Raw genomic sequence first — 17,225 nt, 5'->3', positions numbered from 1 at the left:
AACCGGTAAGACAACAGCTACCATTGCAGTGGTCTGTCTGGTTTGGCAGGGGATTCTCTTCCTCTGATTTTTAATCTAACACTTTTAGAAGTATTACATTCATTAGCAAAGAGAAGGCAAAGCAACGGGCAAAAGCAAATCCTAGTTACCAAAACTGTGTCTTACTGTGACTATGTTTACATACTTTTTCCTACTGAATAGGCCTTTTTTTTCCCCCGTCAAAATTAGATTTGTGTTTGCATGGTATCTGCTTATGCAGTAGTCAACATTTCCTTACCCCAAGAACCTTTAAGCTCACTGGCAGGTATCAAACCTGATGTGCAGTGTCAGTCTCATAAATACTAAATTCCTACAAGGCTGTGTGAACATCAGTGGCTGCCAGAGGAAAGAAAGGCAAGAGCATGCCCTCTGCGGGAGGACAGCCCGTGGCACGAACTCCACAGCAGGCTCCCGTTTGGCTGGTGAATCACTGTTGGTGCCTGAGCAGCAGTTAAGTTACTGGGTGAAGAACAGGGGGTCAGGTAAGGGAATCGAGGAGGGAACTGGAGGAAAGGGAGAAGGGACAGCTGAGGCTTTTAAAGCGGTGGAGACAAGGGAACACAGTGTAAAAGCACAATACACAAACCCATAGGAAATCAAGCTTCATTAGTTTTGCTGTCCACAGAGCAAATTGTTTACGTTGGGCTCTTGCTAATGTTGATGCCACTGAAGATACACAAAAACATGATGACCTTCATCCTGTCATAAGCTCCACTGCTAAGACTGGGGAGTGTGCAAAGCCCCGCTGACTCTGTAGTCCAGGCAGGAACTAGAGACAATTTATGCAATTTAGCCACTGACCCTGCAAGGAATTCTGCATGGGCCTGTCTTCTCAGACGGAGGGAAGCTTAACTGGCCAGAGCTTTGAGATGGATCTGCTTAGACCTTCTCTTATAGCAGGGTCCTGGGCCAGAAAAGAAGAAACTTCTAAAACTTAAACAAACAGCCCCCCACATGCACACACATTTTATTCTAAATAAAAAGTAGAAATGTTAAAACAAAAATGCAAAATGACTAGGGCAGACAGAATAGTTAAAGATATGATATATACACCCACCTCCTCTGCCCAATATGTCCTGGCAGGATGGGTCCTTCCTTCCACATTTGGCTTCAATAACATAAATGTATGCTTTCTATGCTGTATTCTGAGTGTACTAGATAACTATTGAGCCTAACACATTTTTCATAACTGCAGGTACATGACCGAGGGACACCAAACTGACCAGTTCTCTCTGATCCCTTGGAAGTTCCTTCTATTCACTTTGAGTGAAAGGAGTTGAGCAAATACTGGCATTCAAGCAAGAAATTCTTTTCTATCATTGTCCTTTACATCCGCAAAAAAACGCATATAGGGTCAGATATACCTGTTTTCCTAATTACTAGTCAATGACTTGAGGTCAATGGGAATTTGAGTTCTCCGTTTCTGAGAATAGCTTCTAAAGGAAATACAATACCACTGCACAGCAAAATATTCCCTGACCAAAACAAATTTTAATTGAGAGTCAGTATTATACATATTGAAAGATTATTCAAGAAAATGACTTCTGATTTTACACAGTATTAGCTATTCTTCTCTTTTACTCCAAGGACTAGTTTTCACCATTTATATGGCTAAAAAACTGGTGATAGCTCAAAGCAGTTTTTAACTGAACTGGGTTTTTTTGAATCAGATACAAGCACAGTCATATCATCTTATCTCCCTGATTAAATTCAGGTCTTCTCTGATATAGCATTGTAAACTTAAACCAAGACTAAGGCAGGCATTTTTACTTAGTGCATGCAAATGTGATTTTCAATGAAAACTACTTGAATATCACAAGCAGTAAAATAATCTTTTGTACTGAGGGACACATCACACCAAATTCAGGCTAAGGCTAAATGCTGACATCAGAGTCCTCACATCTAACTCTCTCCAGGGTTTGCCCTCTAGAATTTGCCTCATTATACGTAGGAGCAGTAAATGTCATTCTTCATACAGAAAGGAGTCACAGTATTAGCCAACCTATCTAACCTTTTTCTCCAGAAAGCAGACTCATCTTTTTCACTTTGTATTTCTTCTCAGGACCTCCAGCATAACTGATCGGTTAATCTGTTTTAACTTCTTGGTTAATATGACAACATCTGAGTGATACTGGTAGTTGAATTCTGTTTCAAGGTGAATTTCAAACAGTTCCCCCTCCCCAAAGTATGAAAACAATGAGCAATTTACTGATGTCTTTCTCAAATTCTCAAGATTATATTCCTCACTATAAAGAACAAAGGACCTTAGTACTTAAATGTCAGTACTTAAATGATTGCCACAGACTTCAGTTACACAGAATAACAAGTAAGACAAGTAAGAAGCACTCATCTATTTAAAATGTGTTTAGAATAGGTAAACTATGTTGTCATGTCACAGAATAGTAATACCAGCTTTCATATTCTCTGATAATATTAGAGAATAAAGTAATGTTTCCATTTTTGTATTCAGACTTCAGGCTGTATATAAAAATCATTAGTAACATTTAAGAAATATTTTAGATGTTTTCTTTTTAGGCCTATCAGTGCAATGTGAGCTAAAGACTTCATGGAATGGTACATGAAATATCACGTACAGCTATTCACCTGTTTCCTGCAATATCCCAATAATCACAATGTATTTAAGATAGGACAACATACCGTAGTATTCTCAGTGGAAAGCTTCAGAACATCTGTTTATTTCAGAGTCTGAAGTTGAAGATAAAAATAAGACAAACAAAATCTCAGAAGATTATTAATAGTTCCATACTTTCTGAGCTCATTAATAAATTCATTGGATTCCTCCCCAGCAATGTTTCTTTTCCAAACCTGGAAACTAAATTGTTGACAGTGAAAAAAAACAACATATGTTTAGTTTTCAACAGAATGTTAATTTAGGTTTGAAGAACCTGATTCTGCAGTGTGTATTGGCCTAAACTTCTATTAAAACCAATGACAGTTGGAAACACACTTCAAGCAAAGACCAGGCCCTACATTAGTGGTATGACATTATATTTGGCAAAATTGAGAATGCATAGCTTATGTCAAGCTAGCTGCCATGATGTAGCTACTGTGAAACACAGCCTGATTTCAGGAAGCAACTTCTCTTCAAAACAGAAACATATCGTAGCGAAAGTTTGTCTCTTCCATTTAAGGTCTTATTTTACCCACAGTCACCCAAACATCTTTCTCACAGTCACTCTAACAAATTTAGATAGTCGGAAGATAAGAAAATGGACCTCAGCTATATGTATATGGCTGGAGGAATAATACCACTCCAGGTATTGGGTTTCTGTGCAGGACAACTACTTGTTCTTCCAAAGTCTGTTTGGAAGTGTCAGCAGGATCTAAATGACCTTACAGAGGGAGTACTCAAGCAGAAACAAAGGGCTATTAGATTGTTTCCCAGTTTTGATTTTTTCACTGCCTTGTTGTACAAGGACAAGGTTTCAACCATATGTTAAGACACTTCACTAAAGGCATTTTGGAGGCAAAGTGGAAAGAGGGAACAAACTTGATGAATGCTATCAATTCAGAGTACATGAGTACTGCCAGAAAAATTATGGTGTGAAAGTTACACATTCTGATTTAGTGGCTCCACAGTGTACAAAAGAGTAATCGCCTCTTGTGTTTCAGCTTCATAGCAAGGAATCGCAAGGTGCCTTCTCCTCTTGTCATTGAACTGTGAACTCCCGGAGACCAGGCTGGACGTCACTCCCTGCTTGGCAGCGTGACCAAAAGCGCCACCTGATTCCACCTGGCTGTTCCCCACTGCTGCACAAGGAGCACGGGTTCCTCTGCTGCAGTTAATAAAGCATTTCAGAGTACTTCCACTCTCGGAGACATCTGAAATCTCAATCCACATCTAAATTTTTCAGCTAACCTTTTACAGCATTTCCATTCCCTTTGTCTCTTGCAGATTTTGATCTATTTATAACAGCTCAGCTATTTCTAAACCTCAAGCTGCAAGCAGACAGAAAATTGATGTGTCATTGTAAGGATATGCCTTTGAAATGGTTGGGTGGGAAAAGAAAAAAAAAACAACACAGGAGAGTGACAAAAGCACAAAAATAGTCTTTGTCTATGTAACAGTATTAACATTTCTTACCTTTTTTCTATGCCATGCACATGACCTCCTAAATCAGCACATCAACTATGAATTCTAAGTACCTATGCTCTTTCAAGTCATTTACTAATTCCTTTTCTTCTTTTCCCTCTCTTCCCTCTGTTCTATTAATAGTTGAGAAAAGGTCTGTTGCCTGCAGGGTTAGATTATTTTATCTGCTTTTAGGATGTACAACCTAGCTCCCTGAGGATTTCTTACACTGCTACAGTATGCTGTTAACTGTTTATTACCAGAAGGTTCAAAACTGTCAAAGTACTTGGGGGGGGGGGGGGGGCGGGGAAGAAAGATTGTAAGTGCAAAAGCAATTGCAAAGAAAGAAAGAGTTCTATTTTAGCATAATATATGGATCTTTTTTTCACATGGAGAGAAATTCAGACATGGATCCCATATGAATTATAGGAAAAAAGCAGTATGGTCTCCTCATTTCAAAAAGAATATATTAGATTTGGAAAAGGTTCAGAGAAGGATGCTCAAAAGTTTGGAATGACTTCCCTGCCTGGAACAGCTGAGTAGCCTAGTATTCACCATTCAGGAACAGAGGCAACTTAGCAGGGATATAGCAGATTTACAGAGTCGTGAACTGGAGAAAGCAGGTAAATTTACTCTTTCTTCTCATACATGGATTAGGGCACATCACATGAAGCTAGTAGGAGAGATATCCAAAGCTTGCAAAGATACTGTGGATGCTAAAAGTTTGTCAAGTCCCAGAGAAGGCTGGATAGATGCATGAAAGAGAAATCCCCAGGTTGCTAGACAGGAAAAAAAAAAAAAAAAAAAAAGCCACCACATCCAACTATCCAACTCAGGAGTCCCCTGGGCTGAAAAAAGTGTGAGCTTGTTTGCCCCGTTCTTACTTTTCCCCATGCAGCCCCTTAGGGCTGGTTTTGGGAGACAGTGTCTTGGGCTAGACAGTCCTTCAGTCTGACTCAGCATGGTTGTTTTTACGTCTTTTTGTTTCTAAGAGCTGTAATCTTCTGGGGAACAATTAAGAGAGATTAGAATAACAATAAATCAATAGTTCTCAAACATTTTGTACCACACTTTATTTTCCCTTCAGTTTTTCAAAATATCATGCATTCTTATAAATAAATGTTTCAAGTAAACAGTAGATCTGGTTTTGCAGATCACCTTCGGGCCACTGAGGGTTTCATGGACCCTTGAGTTCCCTAGGCCACCAAGTAAGAAGTGCTACTAAACCTCATGCTTTGCCTTAAACAACAGCTTATAGATGTGCTGAGTTAGGAAGGCCTTCTTCCTGTTCTGCAGAGCCATTCTAATGTACTTAAACCAGTAGCATTTCCTACTAGTGCAGGTCCATCAGCATACGAGTGACAGAAGGAGAAGCCAGAGCAAGCTATCAGCAGCTGGCTCCTTCTTGACATCAGTCGTATCTAAGTCAGCAAAGCAGTAGTCAAATGTTCCTTGTGTCTTCCATGGCCTTGGCCACAGACAGCAGCAACAGCAGGGAATGTTAAGGAAAGCCTAAGGTCTCAGTTCCTTCTTTCTTTGTGGCATGTGTGCTGAATAATATCACTACAAGGAGTGCAAATGCCATCAGGTCTGAAATGTACGGGGTTTTTTATTCAGGCTGTAGTGGAATAAAGAAGTTAAACAATTACCCTAAACACTATGGAGGACAATTGCGAATCAGCCCTTTTGATGCCTAATACCCCTTCAGACAGCATGTGCAGAAGACATCTAATCTTGAAAATTCTCCAGTAAACGCGGTGATTCATAATTTCCTTTGGCAAAAATGAAAATGTGTGGACATGAATGTACATGACACATAGGTTGCCTGTCTACCTTGTATATGTCTCTTACTTTCTAAATTCCAAATACTAATACTGGAGAAGAATTTTAAAGACCTCAAACTGCAATATATTTTAAATTTTGACCCAACAGCACCGAATTTTCAGTCAATGCAGTATCACTAAAATAGAATGCAGTAATTGGTTTAGAAAACCTGTCTTGTCTTACCCACCCTTAGATTTATTAGCTAAACAAAATTGGTAAACCTTTGTACTCTGAGCTGGGTGAGGGTGATCTTGAAACAACAGTGGCTGAACAAATATACATGGTTTATAGACAAAAGGCTCAAATGGAGGAAATGGGTATTGGAAGGCTGGCTACTAATTAACTCAGGCCTATCTGGGAAACAGAGGTAGAAAGTGAACTAAACTACAGTTTCAACTCTACTGAGTTGAACTTTCATTTAGCTATTTACTGAGCTGAAGCACTTTAAAAACATGGCTGAGCTATAGTTTGGGGTTTCTTTAGGAGATAGGTAAATACTGCCCACATTCTACATGTTAGGTGTGAAAGATTAACACAGATCTGCAAACAGTTCCCCTTCCTGGACAAGAAAGGTGAAGCTTACACAGCATGGGTCACTGAATTTTTTGGCAAAAAATTTCGAGGCATTTAAGATGAAGTGACATCTTCCAGGGAGGATGTTTTCGGTCACCTTCTAGAAATAACTCTACATATTCCTGAGAGATCTGCTTCTGGTTGTTATTAGGCAGTGACAAAGTCACAATCCTTTGTTGTGGTAATTTTGCTGTGAGTAATTATGTTACCTGCAAGCATTATGACTGTTTATTGTGAATAACTAACAAATGCAAATGAGTTACTGTGAAAGAGAGAGCTGACTGCTTGTGCAATTACCCTACAAACCTCCTGCAATGGCACAGGGAGGACCTGACAGAATCTTGGGTTTTTTACTTCTATAAATACTAGGCTGTTTTTACTTAAAAAGTGAGTAAGGTGGGAAATTCTTAGATAGGTGGGAAATTTCCTCAGCAGAAAAGAGAATTGAAATACTCCTGAGGAAAGGAGTGTGGCTGAATAAGTGCATTTTAATACAGCATAGATTTGTTTGTCCTGTGCTAAAAAAATTTTCCTTGTTTCCTTCTGTAGAGCTGGGTAACAGCTGATAGATGGCAGCATTACAGGCTTGCATGTGAAGCAGCGGTCAGATGATTTGTTAAGAAAGAAAAAGCATGCATCCTTTCTAACATACATACAAGACCCTGGTTGGATTATCCATTTATAACGGTTTACAGAACAGCTTTTCGTTTCTTTTTTAAAGAAGTGGAAAATAGATTCCATGTGTTGATTTGTAAAGCATCACAGAAATTCAAAGCACATGGTATCTGAATCCTCTTCCTTTGGATCCCATAATCCTCGGTCATTGTGCTATGTGGTATTTTCTGGTATACGCACTGCAAACATATAGATAAAATATACTTACGCTTTATCTCAATAATAGAGGCTATTTTTTGTGCAATGATAAGATGCCATTTGTTATCACCAGTGTATAGCATCTTAGTGTTTAAACTATAAAGTTAATGCTGATATTACAATGAGATGGTAAAGGTTACTTTCTTCACTTTACAGAATTGAAAACTAAAGCAGAATAGTGAAAAAGCGACAAACTTACTTCTCAATGTCTGCTGCTTCTGACTATTTAAAGTGTGTTGAAAATTGCATGTTGCTATTGAAATTATGACGACAGATAGCTCTATCTGCAAAATTCAGCTGTCTCCTACTAGGAAGAAACTAGTCGATGGTTTCCATTAACATTTCAGCTTGAAAATGGATTTTTTTTTTTTTTTTTAACATAAAGTCTCTGCTTTCTCTTTAGCATAAAACAAACAAAAGATGTTTCTTCTTGGTGCTGGCCAGAACTTTCTCTTTTTTTCTTTTTTTTCAGGCTACAAATGTCAATAAAATCACTTTTCAAAGTGTTTTAAATTTACGAAATAATGTCCCAGGCTAATTCTAAATGGTGCTACATCTCCTAGGCAGAAGCGCAGCCTTTAAAGCCTTTAATTCAAGTAACAGATTTCTGTGCTTTAATATCTTGGCAGGTCCCAGATTGAAACCCTGCTGTTAACTCCTGCAGTTAACCATACAATAAAGCATCTTCTCACTCCTAGAGCCTGAAGAAGTGCTCTTAGCAACAGTTCTATAAGGTAGTGCCTGCATTTTTCTTGGCAGACAGAGGTGTGTCAAAGTATGACTAAATCACACTGTGTTGCATGTTATTTCTGAAATAATTACATATTCCCATATACTGCTCTTAGCAGCATGAACCTCCATTCCAGCCTGCTATTGCAGAGACAGAGAGAGAGCAAGAGAGAGGGAGGGACTGTCCATGTCTGGACAGGAGAACCAGTGGCATCATGAAATCCACAGGGCAGATGAAGATTGAGATTACAGAGAGAAACTAACGACACTAGAGAACCTCATATTTCCTTGTGATTAACTGAGACCTATATTGTGCCCTGCCACGGTTGCCACTCCCTTTCTTCAGCGAGCCGTGTATCCCTGGGGAAGTATGTCCACCAAAAGAGGGCTCCAGGAACAGAGTACTTCATCCCTGTCTCTTCCATTGCAAGTTTGTTTATGATCCAGCATGACCATATTTATTTCTTTAAAAAGACCAAACACTTTCCATTCTGACTTGCTAAACATCCTCTCCATCAGGTTAATAATTATACGCAGGGCTGGTAAATTGAGTTGCATTGAAACTAGCATTTGCTTACAATTACCCCATATTGGAGGCTGGTAATTTATAATGTATCTGCAGCAATGAATGATACCTGCTTATTTTTTAATAGCTTAAAGGCCTCTATTTATTCTGCTGACCTATTTTTTTTCCTCATGTTTAAGTTCTCCAATCTGCTCTGCTGTCCTTTGCATCATTTGTAGCATTAAATATCTTTCCCTAGGCAATGTTCTTCAAAAGCATTATTTTATGAACAGTTTTAGTTGTACTCCAGAGTTAAATGAAATAGAAATTTTGAAAAATATTCTTAATATTGACTTTTAAAATCAAATGTAGATCTTCTCAAGTGAAAATTAGTACCTGTGTGAGGTGTTAGATGAGTAAAGTGGAAAGGTTTGAATACACACACATCCATTTAATAAGATACTGTCATGCTGTCAGCCAAACTGCCCTGCTGAAGAGCCTCACTTTAGAGCAACAGATTCTTAAAATAAACATCTGAGGTGCTCTCTGGACTCATGAAATCCCTGAATTGTCAGAAAGCTACTAATTAGCATCAAATGCTTTTGTGCTTAATTCGCTATGATTTTGACTGAAATAAAACGACGTAACTAGGTGTTCACCATGACCCTTGAGAAGGAAAGGTTCAGTACCAGACGGTTCAAGACCAAAGCATGTGACATTCCAGCTGAACCACAGATAAAAGAGGGAAGCCAACAGGAATATTACATACAGGACTGAGCTCCTAAAATAGTTTTTTTAATGATTCTAAATGTTTGGGTTTTTGTTTTTTTTTTTTTTACTGCTTCTTGAATAATACCATTCTAGCACAATAGATCATACGAGGAAAATTTCAGGCTAACAGTAGTTGGCAAGATAAGCATATAATCTGCATTTAAAATCTGATGTACATTCATTGATACAAAAGGTATGAAAAGCACTACCTTTAAAGTTAACTGAACCAATGCTAAATGTGAGATAGAATTACAAGCGGGCCAATAGTGCTTCAAAATGCTACTGACAAAGGAATTATTTCAATGTTTTAAAGTAAATCAGTCAAGTGACATGAACTTACTATTTGGAATATTGTTCCTCCTCAGGGTGGGTATGTAATTCCAGTAGATTATAATTATGTTACGTAAGATTCAGTGGAAGGTTATAAGGATACATTTAAAATATTCATCACCATTCAGAAACAAGACTTTTAAAATGTCAGGATAATTAGTTCCATTAAGGTTACATCTCCATTGATACTACTCTAGCTCTTGCTAACATAAGTCCATCAGCTGATCTTTCTGTTGTGTCACATGCAAATGTGTTAATTAGGCTTATTCATAACTTCCTTTGTTTCTGAGCTGATCAGTGTAAGGAACTATGCCTACATTTTTCATTCCTACTCTAGGGTAAAATCTCCAGAGCTACAGAAGATAGGCTGGAAGGCAGGGGAGACACTGAAGTCAGTGAGCCCTTTTCCCTACTGCATCGTATCTGTGCAGTCCTGACCTGTGAAATGGGTCCGGCAAACTGCTATGTCTTGACTGGAAGGTAAATTGGCTTGTGACACTCCAGTGTGCGCTCCTTTTCCATGAAGAAAGTTACTTCACAAAGCTAAAACCATTCAAATATCAAGTTTGTGGTTTCTACTCACTGAGAAAACTACGTGCCCTACGCAATACTTTTAAAAAAAATCTCCTATACTTTGAGTCAAATTTCATTAACCGGCTGTTATTGCATCTCTTTGAATCATTACAGACCACATACTGAAACAAGATCCTGCGTAACTAATAGATACGGAAAGTCTGAGGCTGGTGAGAAATCTAGTCAAAATAAATGTATGGGTAGAGTTTTGGATTGAGAAGAATGCATGTAACTAACTCAGGTTAGGACAAATTTGATTACGATTAGATATTGTAAAACCTGTATCCCACATAGCTAAGTCAAACCAAGTCAGAACCTGAAACCTGTTCTGTACCCTGGGTTCCTGGAGTCTGTAAGAGAGATTTCTTAAGAAACAGCAGTACCACTTTGCTGCTATTTTCATGTAATACAAGCAAAAGCACCTCAAATAACATCCTGTTAACATAAATAAGCTTGAATTTAATTCCTTATAGAAGCACAAATTTAGAGTAAATCTTGAATTAACTGATATTCTGGGATAGTGCTATTTCAAGAGGTCCGACAGGGATGGTATTCTGAAATACAGACCCACACTGTGTGAAAACCACATGCCTTTTTCTCTTCCTACATACAGGCAGCTCTGACTCTCACAGAATCAAGCACATACAATGTGAGCAGAACAAGAGACACGATGACACAACAGGATGCAATACAAATAATTTGCTAAGCAGACGACTCCTGAAGTCTTGTAGGCAAGCTTCCCTGAATGAGGGGAGCTGGCTGCCACCGTACCATCACTTGCACTACCAGGGAAAAAGAAATTCCATTTCATTCTTTCCAGACCCAGGAAATTCAACCTTAAGAACTAATTATATACCCAAAGACACCCTCAGCATTAAGATATCCTTGGGGGATTTTTGGGTCCACTAAAAGTTACCGTCCTACCAACAGAAAATTCACTTTCCTCTGGCCCCATTCCCACACACACTCCCTACAGCTATTTCCACCCACACTACAGCTCTTTTTAACCGCGTTTAAAAAGCTGAGAGAGAGAGAAATGTGCTGCTGCTGCTAGTGCTCCTCCTCCTCAGGTGGGCGGGTTGGTAACTGGTCAGTTTTCTGCAGCATTTCTCATTGCTGGATGCGTGGGAGGCCGAGAGCTGGAAGGGAAGGAAGCGGTCCTCTTAGGAAGGAAGGCATATCAAAGCAAGTGGGAAGCAAATAGCCCCTTCCCACCTGCACATGTGCAATTATATGCAAATGAAAAACTAACACAATAGATCTGCAAGCGGAGCTTTCCAAGCTGTGGTCCTAAAAGGTATCAAACAGCTTGGGTCTCAAAGCCAAATTCAGGGGTGACCAGACCTCTAGGAAGACAGCATTTTTCACCCACGAGGAACAGACTTGTGGGGAAGAAAGAAGGAAGGGAAGAGGGCGTTCCTTACAGTTATGGTTTTGTACGTAGGTGGAGGGTGGTTCGAGGGGAGGAGTGACAGATTGCTTGTGGCAGCAGGGAAGAAAGATGTAGGAGGGTGTTTGCCCAGGGTTTGTCTAAGCCAGGGTGGTGGGAGGGGAGGCACCCACTGGTGGATGGACCTTGCTCGGGGCCTCTCTCCCGGCCTCATCAACACAGCAGTGTCTGCAGCAGCACCCAGCCACCCCCACACTTTCCCCAGTGCCCTCTGAGGCTAAAAGAAAGTACTTCGTTCACACAGTTTCAACATGGATTTGCTCTCATCCTTTTCCAAACACTTCTAGTTCCCCACTGATAAGCTGCAAATTAACTGGTAAAATAAAGTTTCACAAACACAGACACTTTGTTGTTACAGGAGAAATTCACTACTGCATGCCATTAGCTGTGACCCCATCCCAACCTAAGATGTCAGATGTTGTATGGATGCATTATCTGAAAAGTCTCTGACTAAAAGCCCTGGGGAAGGCACTCTGTTCTCATGGGATTACTCACATTGCAGACAAAAGTAAAAATTTACTTCTCCATGTAAGTTTCCTGTGTTTCCTGGGCTGGCCTATTGTTAAAGAATGGAGAAACAGCATAGTTTTCCACTTACTTTAAGTTTACTTCTACTCTCACTGACATCAATGAAAGACTCTCCACTGCAGTGCTAGGTGTTCACACTGGAGCAAGGAAATTTGAACCTGTGTCACCTGTGGAGGTGTTTTAGAATATTGTCAACTGAGACTGGACTAAGAAAAAAACAATTAGAGGATTGCTTGTCAGTATAGTAATAACCACTTAGCAGGGATGAACTGGAAAATTTCCCATTCTGTTCCTCAAGCCTTCACAGTCTCATTTTTCCTTACCTTCATACACTGTAAGGATGCACTTACTACCCACACACAGAGAAATTAGATGCTAGCTGTTGCACCAGCAGAGGAAAAGATTAAAATTACAGCAAGCCTGGATGCAGGAGCACGGGACATGATGCAATACTTGTACCATTTATTATCTGGTCCTGGAAAACTACACTGGGAGCTCTCAGAGGCAAGTAAGTTAGAGGTACAAATTAATGATTAATTAGGGGTATATAGGTGGCACACACAGCACAGCTGAGTTGCTCTTGGAATCCTTATTGGGAGCAAGAGCTCCCACATTGTGAAGTTTTATGTTTTTCTGGAAAAGAAATCAAAAAACCCCAGAAACAAAACCTGAAAACATCTGCTCAACTCCAAAGTCCTCCTACAGTCTGCATTTTTTTTTTTCTCTTGTCAAACCTGCTGAACACACTGCCAGGAAATTTCTCCAAGGGGAGGAATTACAACCTGCCTACCCTTCTGGCTATACTCTCTGACTTCCTGGCTTGCTTACTAGGGGTGCTGCTCACCCCTAGTATACCCAGTCTCTTGCAGTCCTCTGCTAATAATAGTGTCATCCGCAAACTCCCAGGTTAAAGGTCATCTCATTCCACTTATTCTCACACAACTCTTATTTTCGGTCTTTTTCCTATTTCTACTTATAGAAGGTTTTTATTGACTTTTTAGAAAACATTTTCACTTTGATATTCCATTCTGCAGAAAATGAGGTGTGCAGGAGAACTATTAAAAACCAGGATAATATCTGAGTTACTTTTTTGGACTGGCTTTCAGTCACTAAATGGCTGTCTGAGAAAACTGCAATTTTTTAACACCTACCACCACTCCCCCCATAAAATCCAAACTATAAGTAAATTCAAGCCATAACCAGCATGTTTTAAAATTAAGTAGAACACTGTGCTCAAGGAAGATGGCTCTTCTGTCACCACTCCTTCTTCTTGAAACCAAATGGAAAAAAAAAAGCATTTAAAGAAAACATTAAGCATAAATTCAGTGTCAGCACTGTGGAAAGAAATCAGTAGCTGTTGAAAGACAATGCTTGCTGTTACTTCATTGTTTACAAATGAGCAGGCCCCACTCTTGTTCTAAATCAAACATACAGCTGGAAGACAACAAAGAAAGGGTCTACATCATCATTTACACTGAAGCTGGCGGGGGGGGGGGGAAATAGACGGGGGGCAAATAGATTAAAATCAGAGTAAGTAAAAGATGAATCAGACCACTGACTTCTATTTTGGACTCCAGAAAAAGACATCCTATGTAATCATGCCCTGATCATAGCCTTACCCATGTGCAGGTGGAATTTATTAAGAGATTTCCAGGGGTTTCAAACAGCCTCCACCTGCTTTTACCCAAGGTTACCTTTGATACACTGATTTCTTCATTTCCACGACAACAGTAACAAACTTACCCTACAGAAAGGTTCTGTTCATATTCGTTTGTGAAATGTATAGACTTTCAGATGTAGGATATGAAGTACAAAAATATTATCTGCTTATCAAACTCCCCATAATTTGGTTATGCCTGGATGAGAGATGCAGAGTTATCTCATCCTCAAAAATAATTTTAAAAAAATCTAAGTAAGGGTTCAGATTTGGCAGCTGCAATAATTTGGTGTCATTTAGACTGGTTTAGATTTAACTGCATAGTACTTGCTATAAAACAGCATATAGGGCTGTATATACTCAGGATGACACCAACAGGCTGGATCTTTGATAATCATATAATCTGCAAGTAAAACTTCAAATAGTATGGATTGCCTAATGAATTCTGCAAATAATTAGTTCACAGTAGGCAGTGTCCCAGTGACTGCAAAAGCACCTCATGTCCTGTTCTCGGTTATTTTTTGTTCACAGTGTACGAGACTGCAAACTGAGACTGCATAACACAGAAATGTTCTGTGTCTTTTTTGGTGCCTGTTCAGTTTGATTAATATTTTTACAACCAAATTTAATATACCCTAGAGTTACTGCAACAGAAATGCCAATACAGATGACGCTGCTGCAAGCAGGGGCTGAATCACTTCTTGAAATGAAGAGCAAGGTTGCCCTCTGGGGACTTCTGTAGAAGTGCTTCTGAGAGCTGCGATTTTTTTTGTTCCAGCAAATAAATTTTGCTACAAGGTTTTAAGATTATTTTTTTTTAAATACCAATGCAAATCAAGTCAGTCAGTGCTAAGAAATGGATATACTGAGAGGTGATGAAACATTTCTGCCTAATGCACTGCATTGTCATTTCCTCCATGGTTCATCACACTTTTCAGTACCAGTCTCATGCTGGTTTGTGTCAGCCTAAAAAAAAAAAGTACAGAGAGTAGTCTGACTTAGTTACTCAAATAAAAGTGAATTTAGTACTATGGACTCCTAGTGTGATGGCCATAAATTCTCAAGTGCCCTAATCTTCTATTTTTTTTTTTTAAACAGACAATTTTTCCAGTTGCAATTTGTGAGTCTATTTATTCTGAACACATGCTGTGTTTGAGCTCATAGTTCTGTCTGTAGTTACTGTCGGGGCAGTAACCACGCTGTTTAATCCCTGTATTTACCTTCTAGGATAGCCAGGTGTTGGTGGGATGTTACATTAGAGCAGCTGCTTAATCCTGCCTCACTAACCCGTGTGTCAGTAGCTGAGGGCAGCACAGGCGTGGCTGCAGGTGTAAGGATGAGGAGAAACTGGGAGGTCAGAAGTTAAAAAACCGGTTTTGCTGCTAAAAACAATACATCATCAAAATGCAGTTTCACTCCACAAAGTTCAGCTCTGTAGGTAATGTGGCAATACTGGCTTTCTCCACCTTGGGTAGCAACCACCGTGGTTTATGTTATTGCTACACATGGCATCATTTGCTTCACTGACAAAGGAACAGCCTCACCTCATGTCCTTACGCCTCCCGGCCTAGTCCAGGACGGGGAGCAGCACCGCTTTACCCCAGATCCTGTCAAGGTAAGGAAAATCCTTCATGCAACTACCGAGCAGGTGCCCTGCAGCCTTGCTTACAAACCCCGTGCCGCCGCCCGGCTGACCTTCTGCCCGTTAGTCGCTACGCTGACTGGAAAAGGGCTGCTCTGGGGGGAGGCGGCCCGCCTCCGCGCTCCCCACCGCCGCTCGCCCTCCCGTACGTGAGCGGCGAGGGGGGCCCGGAGGCAGGCGGCCGCCCGGGAGCGAGGGGCGCGGAGGAGACGGCAACCCCTCGGAGCTGCCCGTTTCCCGGGGCTGAGGGGAACGGAGCACCGGCCCGCCGACGGCTCTCCCGCGCATGCGCCTTACCGCACCGCCTCACGCCCCGGTTAGCCGATGACGACGATCGACCGCGCCGGTTGCCGCCATGGCGGCCCGGGTGCTGAGGCCGCTGCCCAGGTAACGGGGAAGCGGCGGGGGCCACTCTGAGGCACGGCGAAGCTTCTCCCGCGCTCCTCCCTGCCGAGGAGCTTTAAATGGCGCCGGGCCGGCCGCGCCCGCAGCTTGGCGGTGCCTTGCGGCGGGGAGCGAGGGTCGGGGAATTGCCGGGCGTTGTAACCCCCCGAACTGGTATCAAACAGAATTTAGGCCTACATTAGCCAGGCCTAGATTAACTTTCTCATTCTAAAACGAGCATGTACTTAAAAATAACATCAGGTGCCGGGATGTTAGCATGTAACATGTTAATTGGCCGTGTTTTGTGCTCTGAAGTAGCTGGAAGATAAAGTTGCTCGTTCATGTTGACACAGGCCAGGTGCGTGACGTCCAGCAAATGCCATTACCCGTCTTCCTCAACAGAGTACAGTGACAATTAGTAAATAACAGCCTCGTTACTTAAAACGAGTAACGTGTTCTCAGAATGTTGCAGCACGGGTAAGCCTTCTTTGTTCAAGCTGTTAACATAAATCCTACGTAAACGTACATACACACAAGGATGTGAGGGCATGTTTGGTGTACTGGAAGCTTTGGAAATGCACACGTTTTTGATAAGACCATTTAAAAAAATGCTAGTATTTCAACATGCAGAAAAAGGCTGTAGATCTTTAAAAGACATATCAAACATATCCCCCAAACTCTTTGTCTTATTATTTCCAGCTTCTCCTTCTAACTTGAACACATTGAAAACATTAGTAGGTGGTATCTGCTATCTATTTACCAGTAAGCAAAGACATTTCCAACTGTTTTGGTATCAAAATTGTACTCTAATTTACTTGATTTTAAAAAGGAGAACATAAACCAATTGTGTTCAGAAATTTTTCTGACAAAGCTTTGCTTAACTCAGCAGTCATATATTTGGGGATTGTGTAGCTGATTTATGGGTTTAGCTATCTTTTTAATACTTTTTTTTTCAGGCTGAAGCCATTCAACAGACTGCAAGTAATATTACAACATTTGGTAAGAACAGCATCTTGTTTGACTGAATTGGAAAACTTTTAGGACTTTTAACTCCCCTGAGACAGACGGCAGATGCAACTTCTAATGTACCTGCTCACAGTGGTTCTGAATGCCATAATTTATTGCTCAGGCATAATGTTGCCCACATCTTAGAGCACTTTCTTAGAAGTTTCTATTATACTGTAAAAAAAAGCTTAATTATTTTGGCCTTACCTGCTTTTATATTTAGTTTCTATCTTGGTTTCCATTTATTCC

The 17,225-nt window shown here is 40.5% G+C and overlaps 2 protein-coding genes across 6 annotated transcripts in view; one reads left to right on the top strand and one right to left on the bottom strand.

The window, feature by feature from the left end:
- Positions 1 to 15,782, bottom strand: part of MFSD6 (major facilitator superfamily domain containing 6) — a 48,056-nt gene extending 32,274 nt beyond the window's left edge. Inside the window, exons 1-2 of the mRNA XM_075756171.1 lie at positions 15,641 to 15,782; positions 15,490 to 15,552 (exon numbers count right to left, since the gene is read on the bottom strand). The gene's annotated coding sequence lies outside the window, so the exon portion shown is untranslated. The remainder of the gene's footprint in view (positions 1 to 15,489; positions 15,553 to 15,640) is intronic.
- The window catches only part of HIBCH (3-hydroxyisobutyryl-CoA hydrolase), a 46,226-nt gene continuing 44,466 nt past the window's right edge, over positions 15,466 to 17,225 (top strand). For 2 of the 5 annotated variants that reach the window (XM_075756179.1, XM_075756175.1), the window contains exons 1-2: positions 15,805 to 15,974; positions 16,928 to 16,970. In XM_075756179.1, coding sequence (XP_075612294.1) covers positions 15,943 to 15,974; positions 16,928 to 16,970 — 75 coding nt within the window. In that variant the 5' untranslated portion in view covers positions 15,805 to 15,942. Of the gene's footprint in view, positions 15,561 to 15,804; positions 15,975 to 16,190; positions 16,213 to 16,927; positions 16,971 to 17,225 lie in introns of those variants that run through there. The other 3 variants (XM_075756178.1, XM_075756177.1, XM_075756176.1) reach the window with 3 other exon arrangements.

This window comes from Balearica regulorum, chromosome 6 (genome assembly GCF_011004875.1).
Source record: "Balearica regulorum gibbericeps isolate bBalReg1 chromosome 6, bBalReg1.pri, whole genome shotgun sequence".
NCBI lineage: Eukaryota > Metazoa > Chordata > Aves > Gruiformes > Gruidae > Balearica > Balearica regulorum.
The sequence above is the reverse complement of the archived record's forward strand: the minus strand, read 5'-3'. Positions and strand labels throughout refer to the sequence as shown.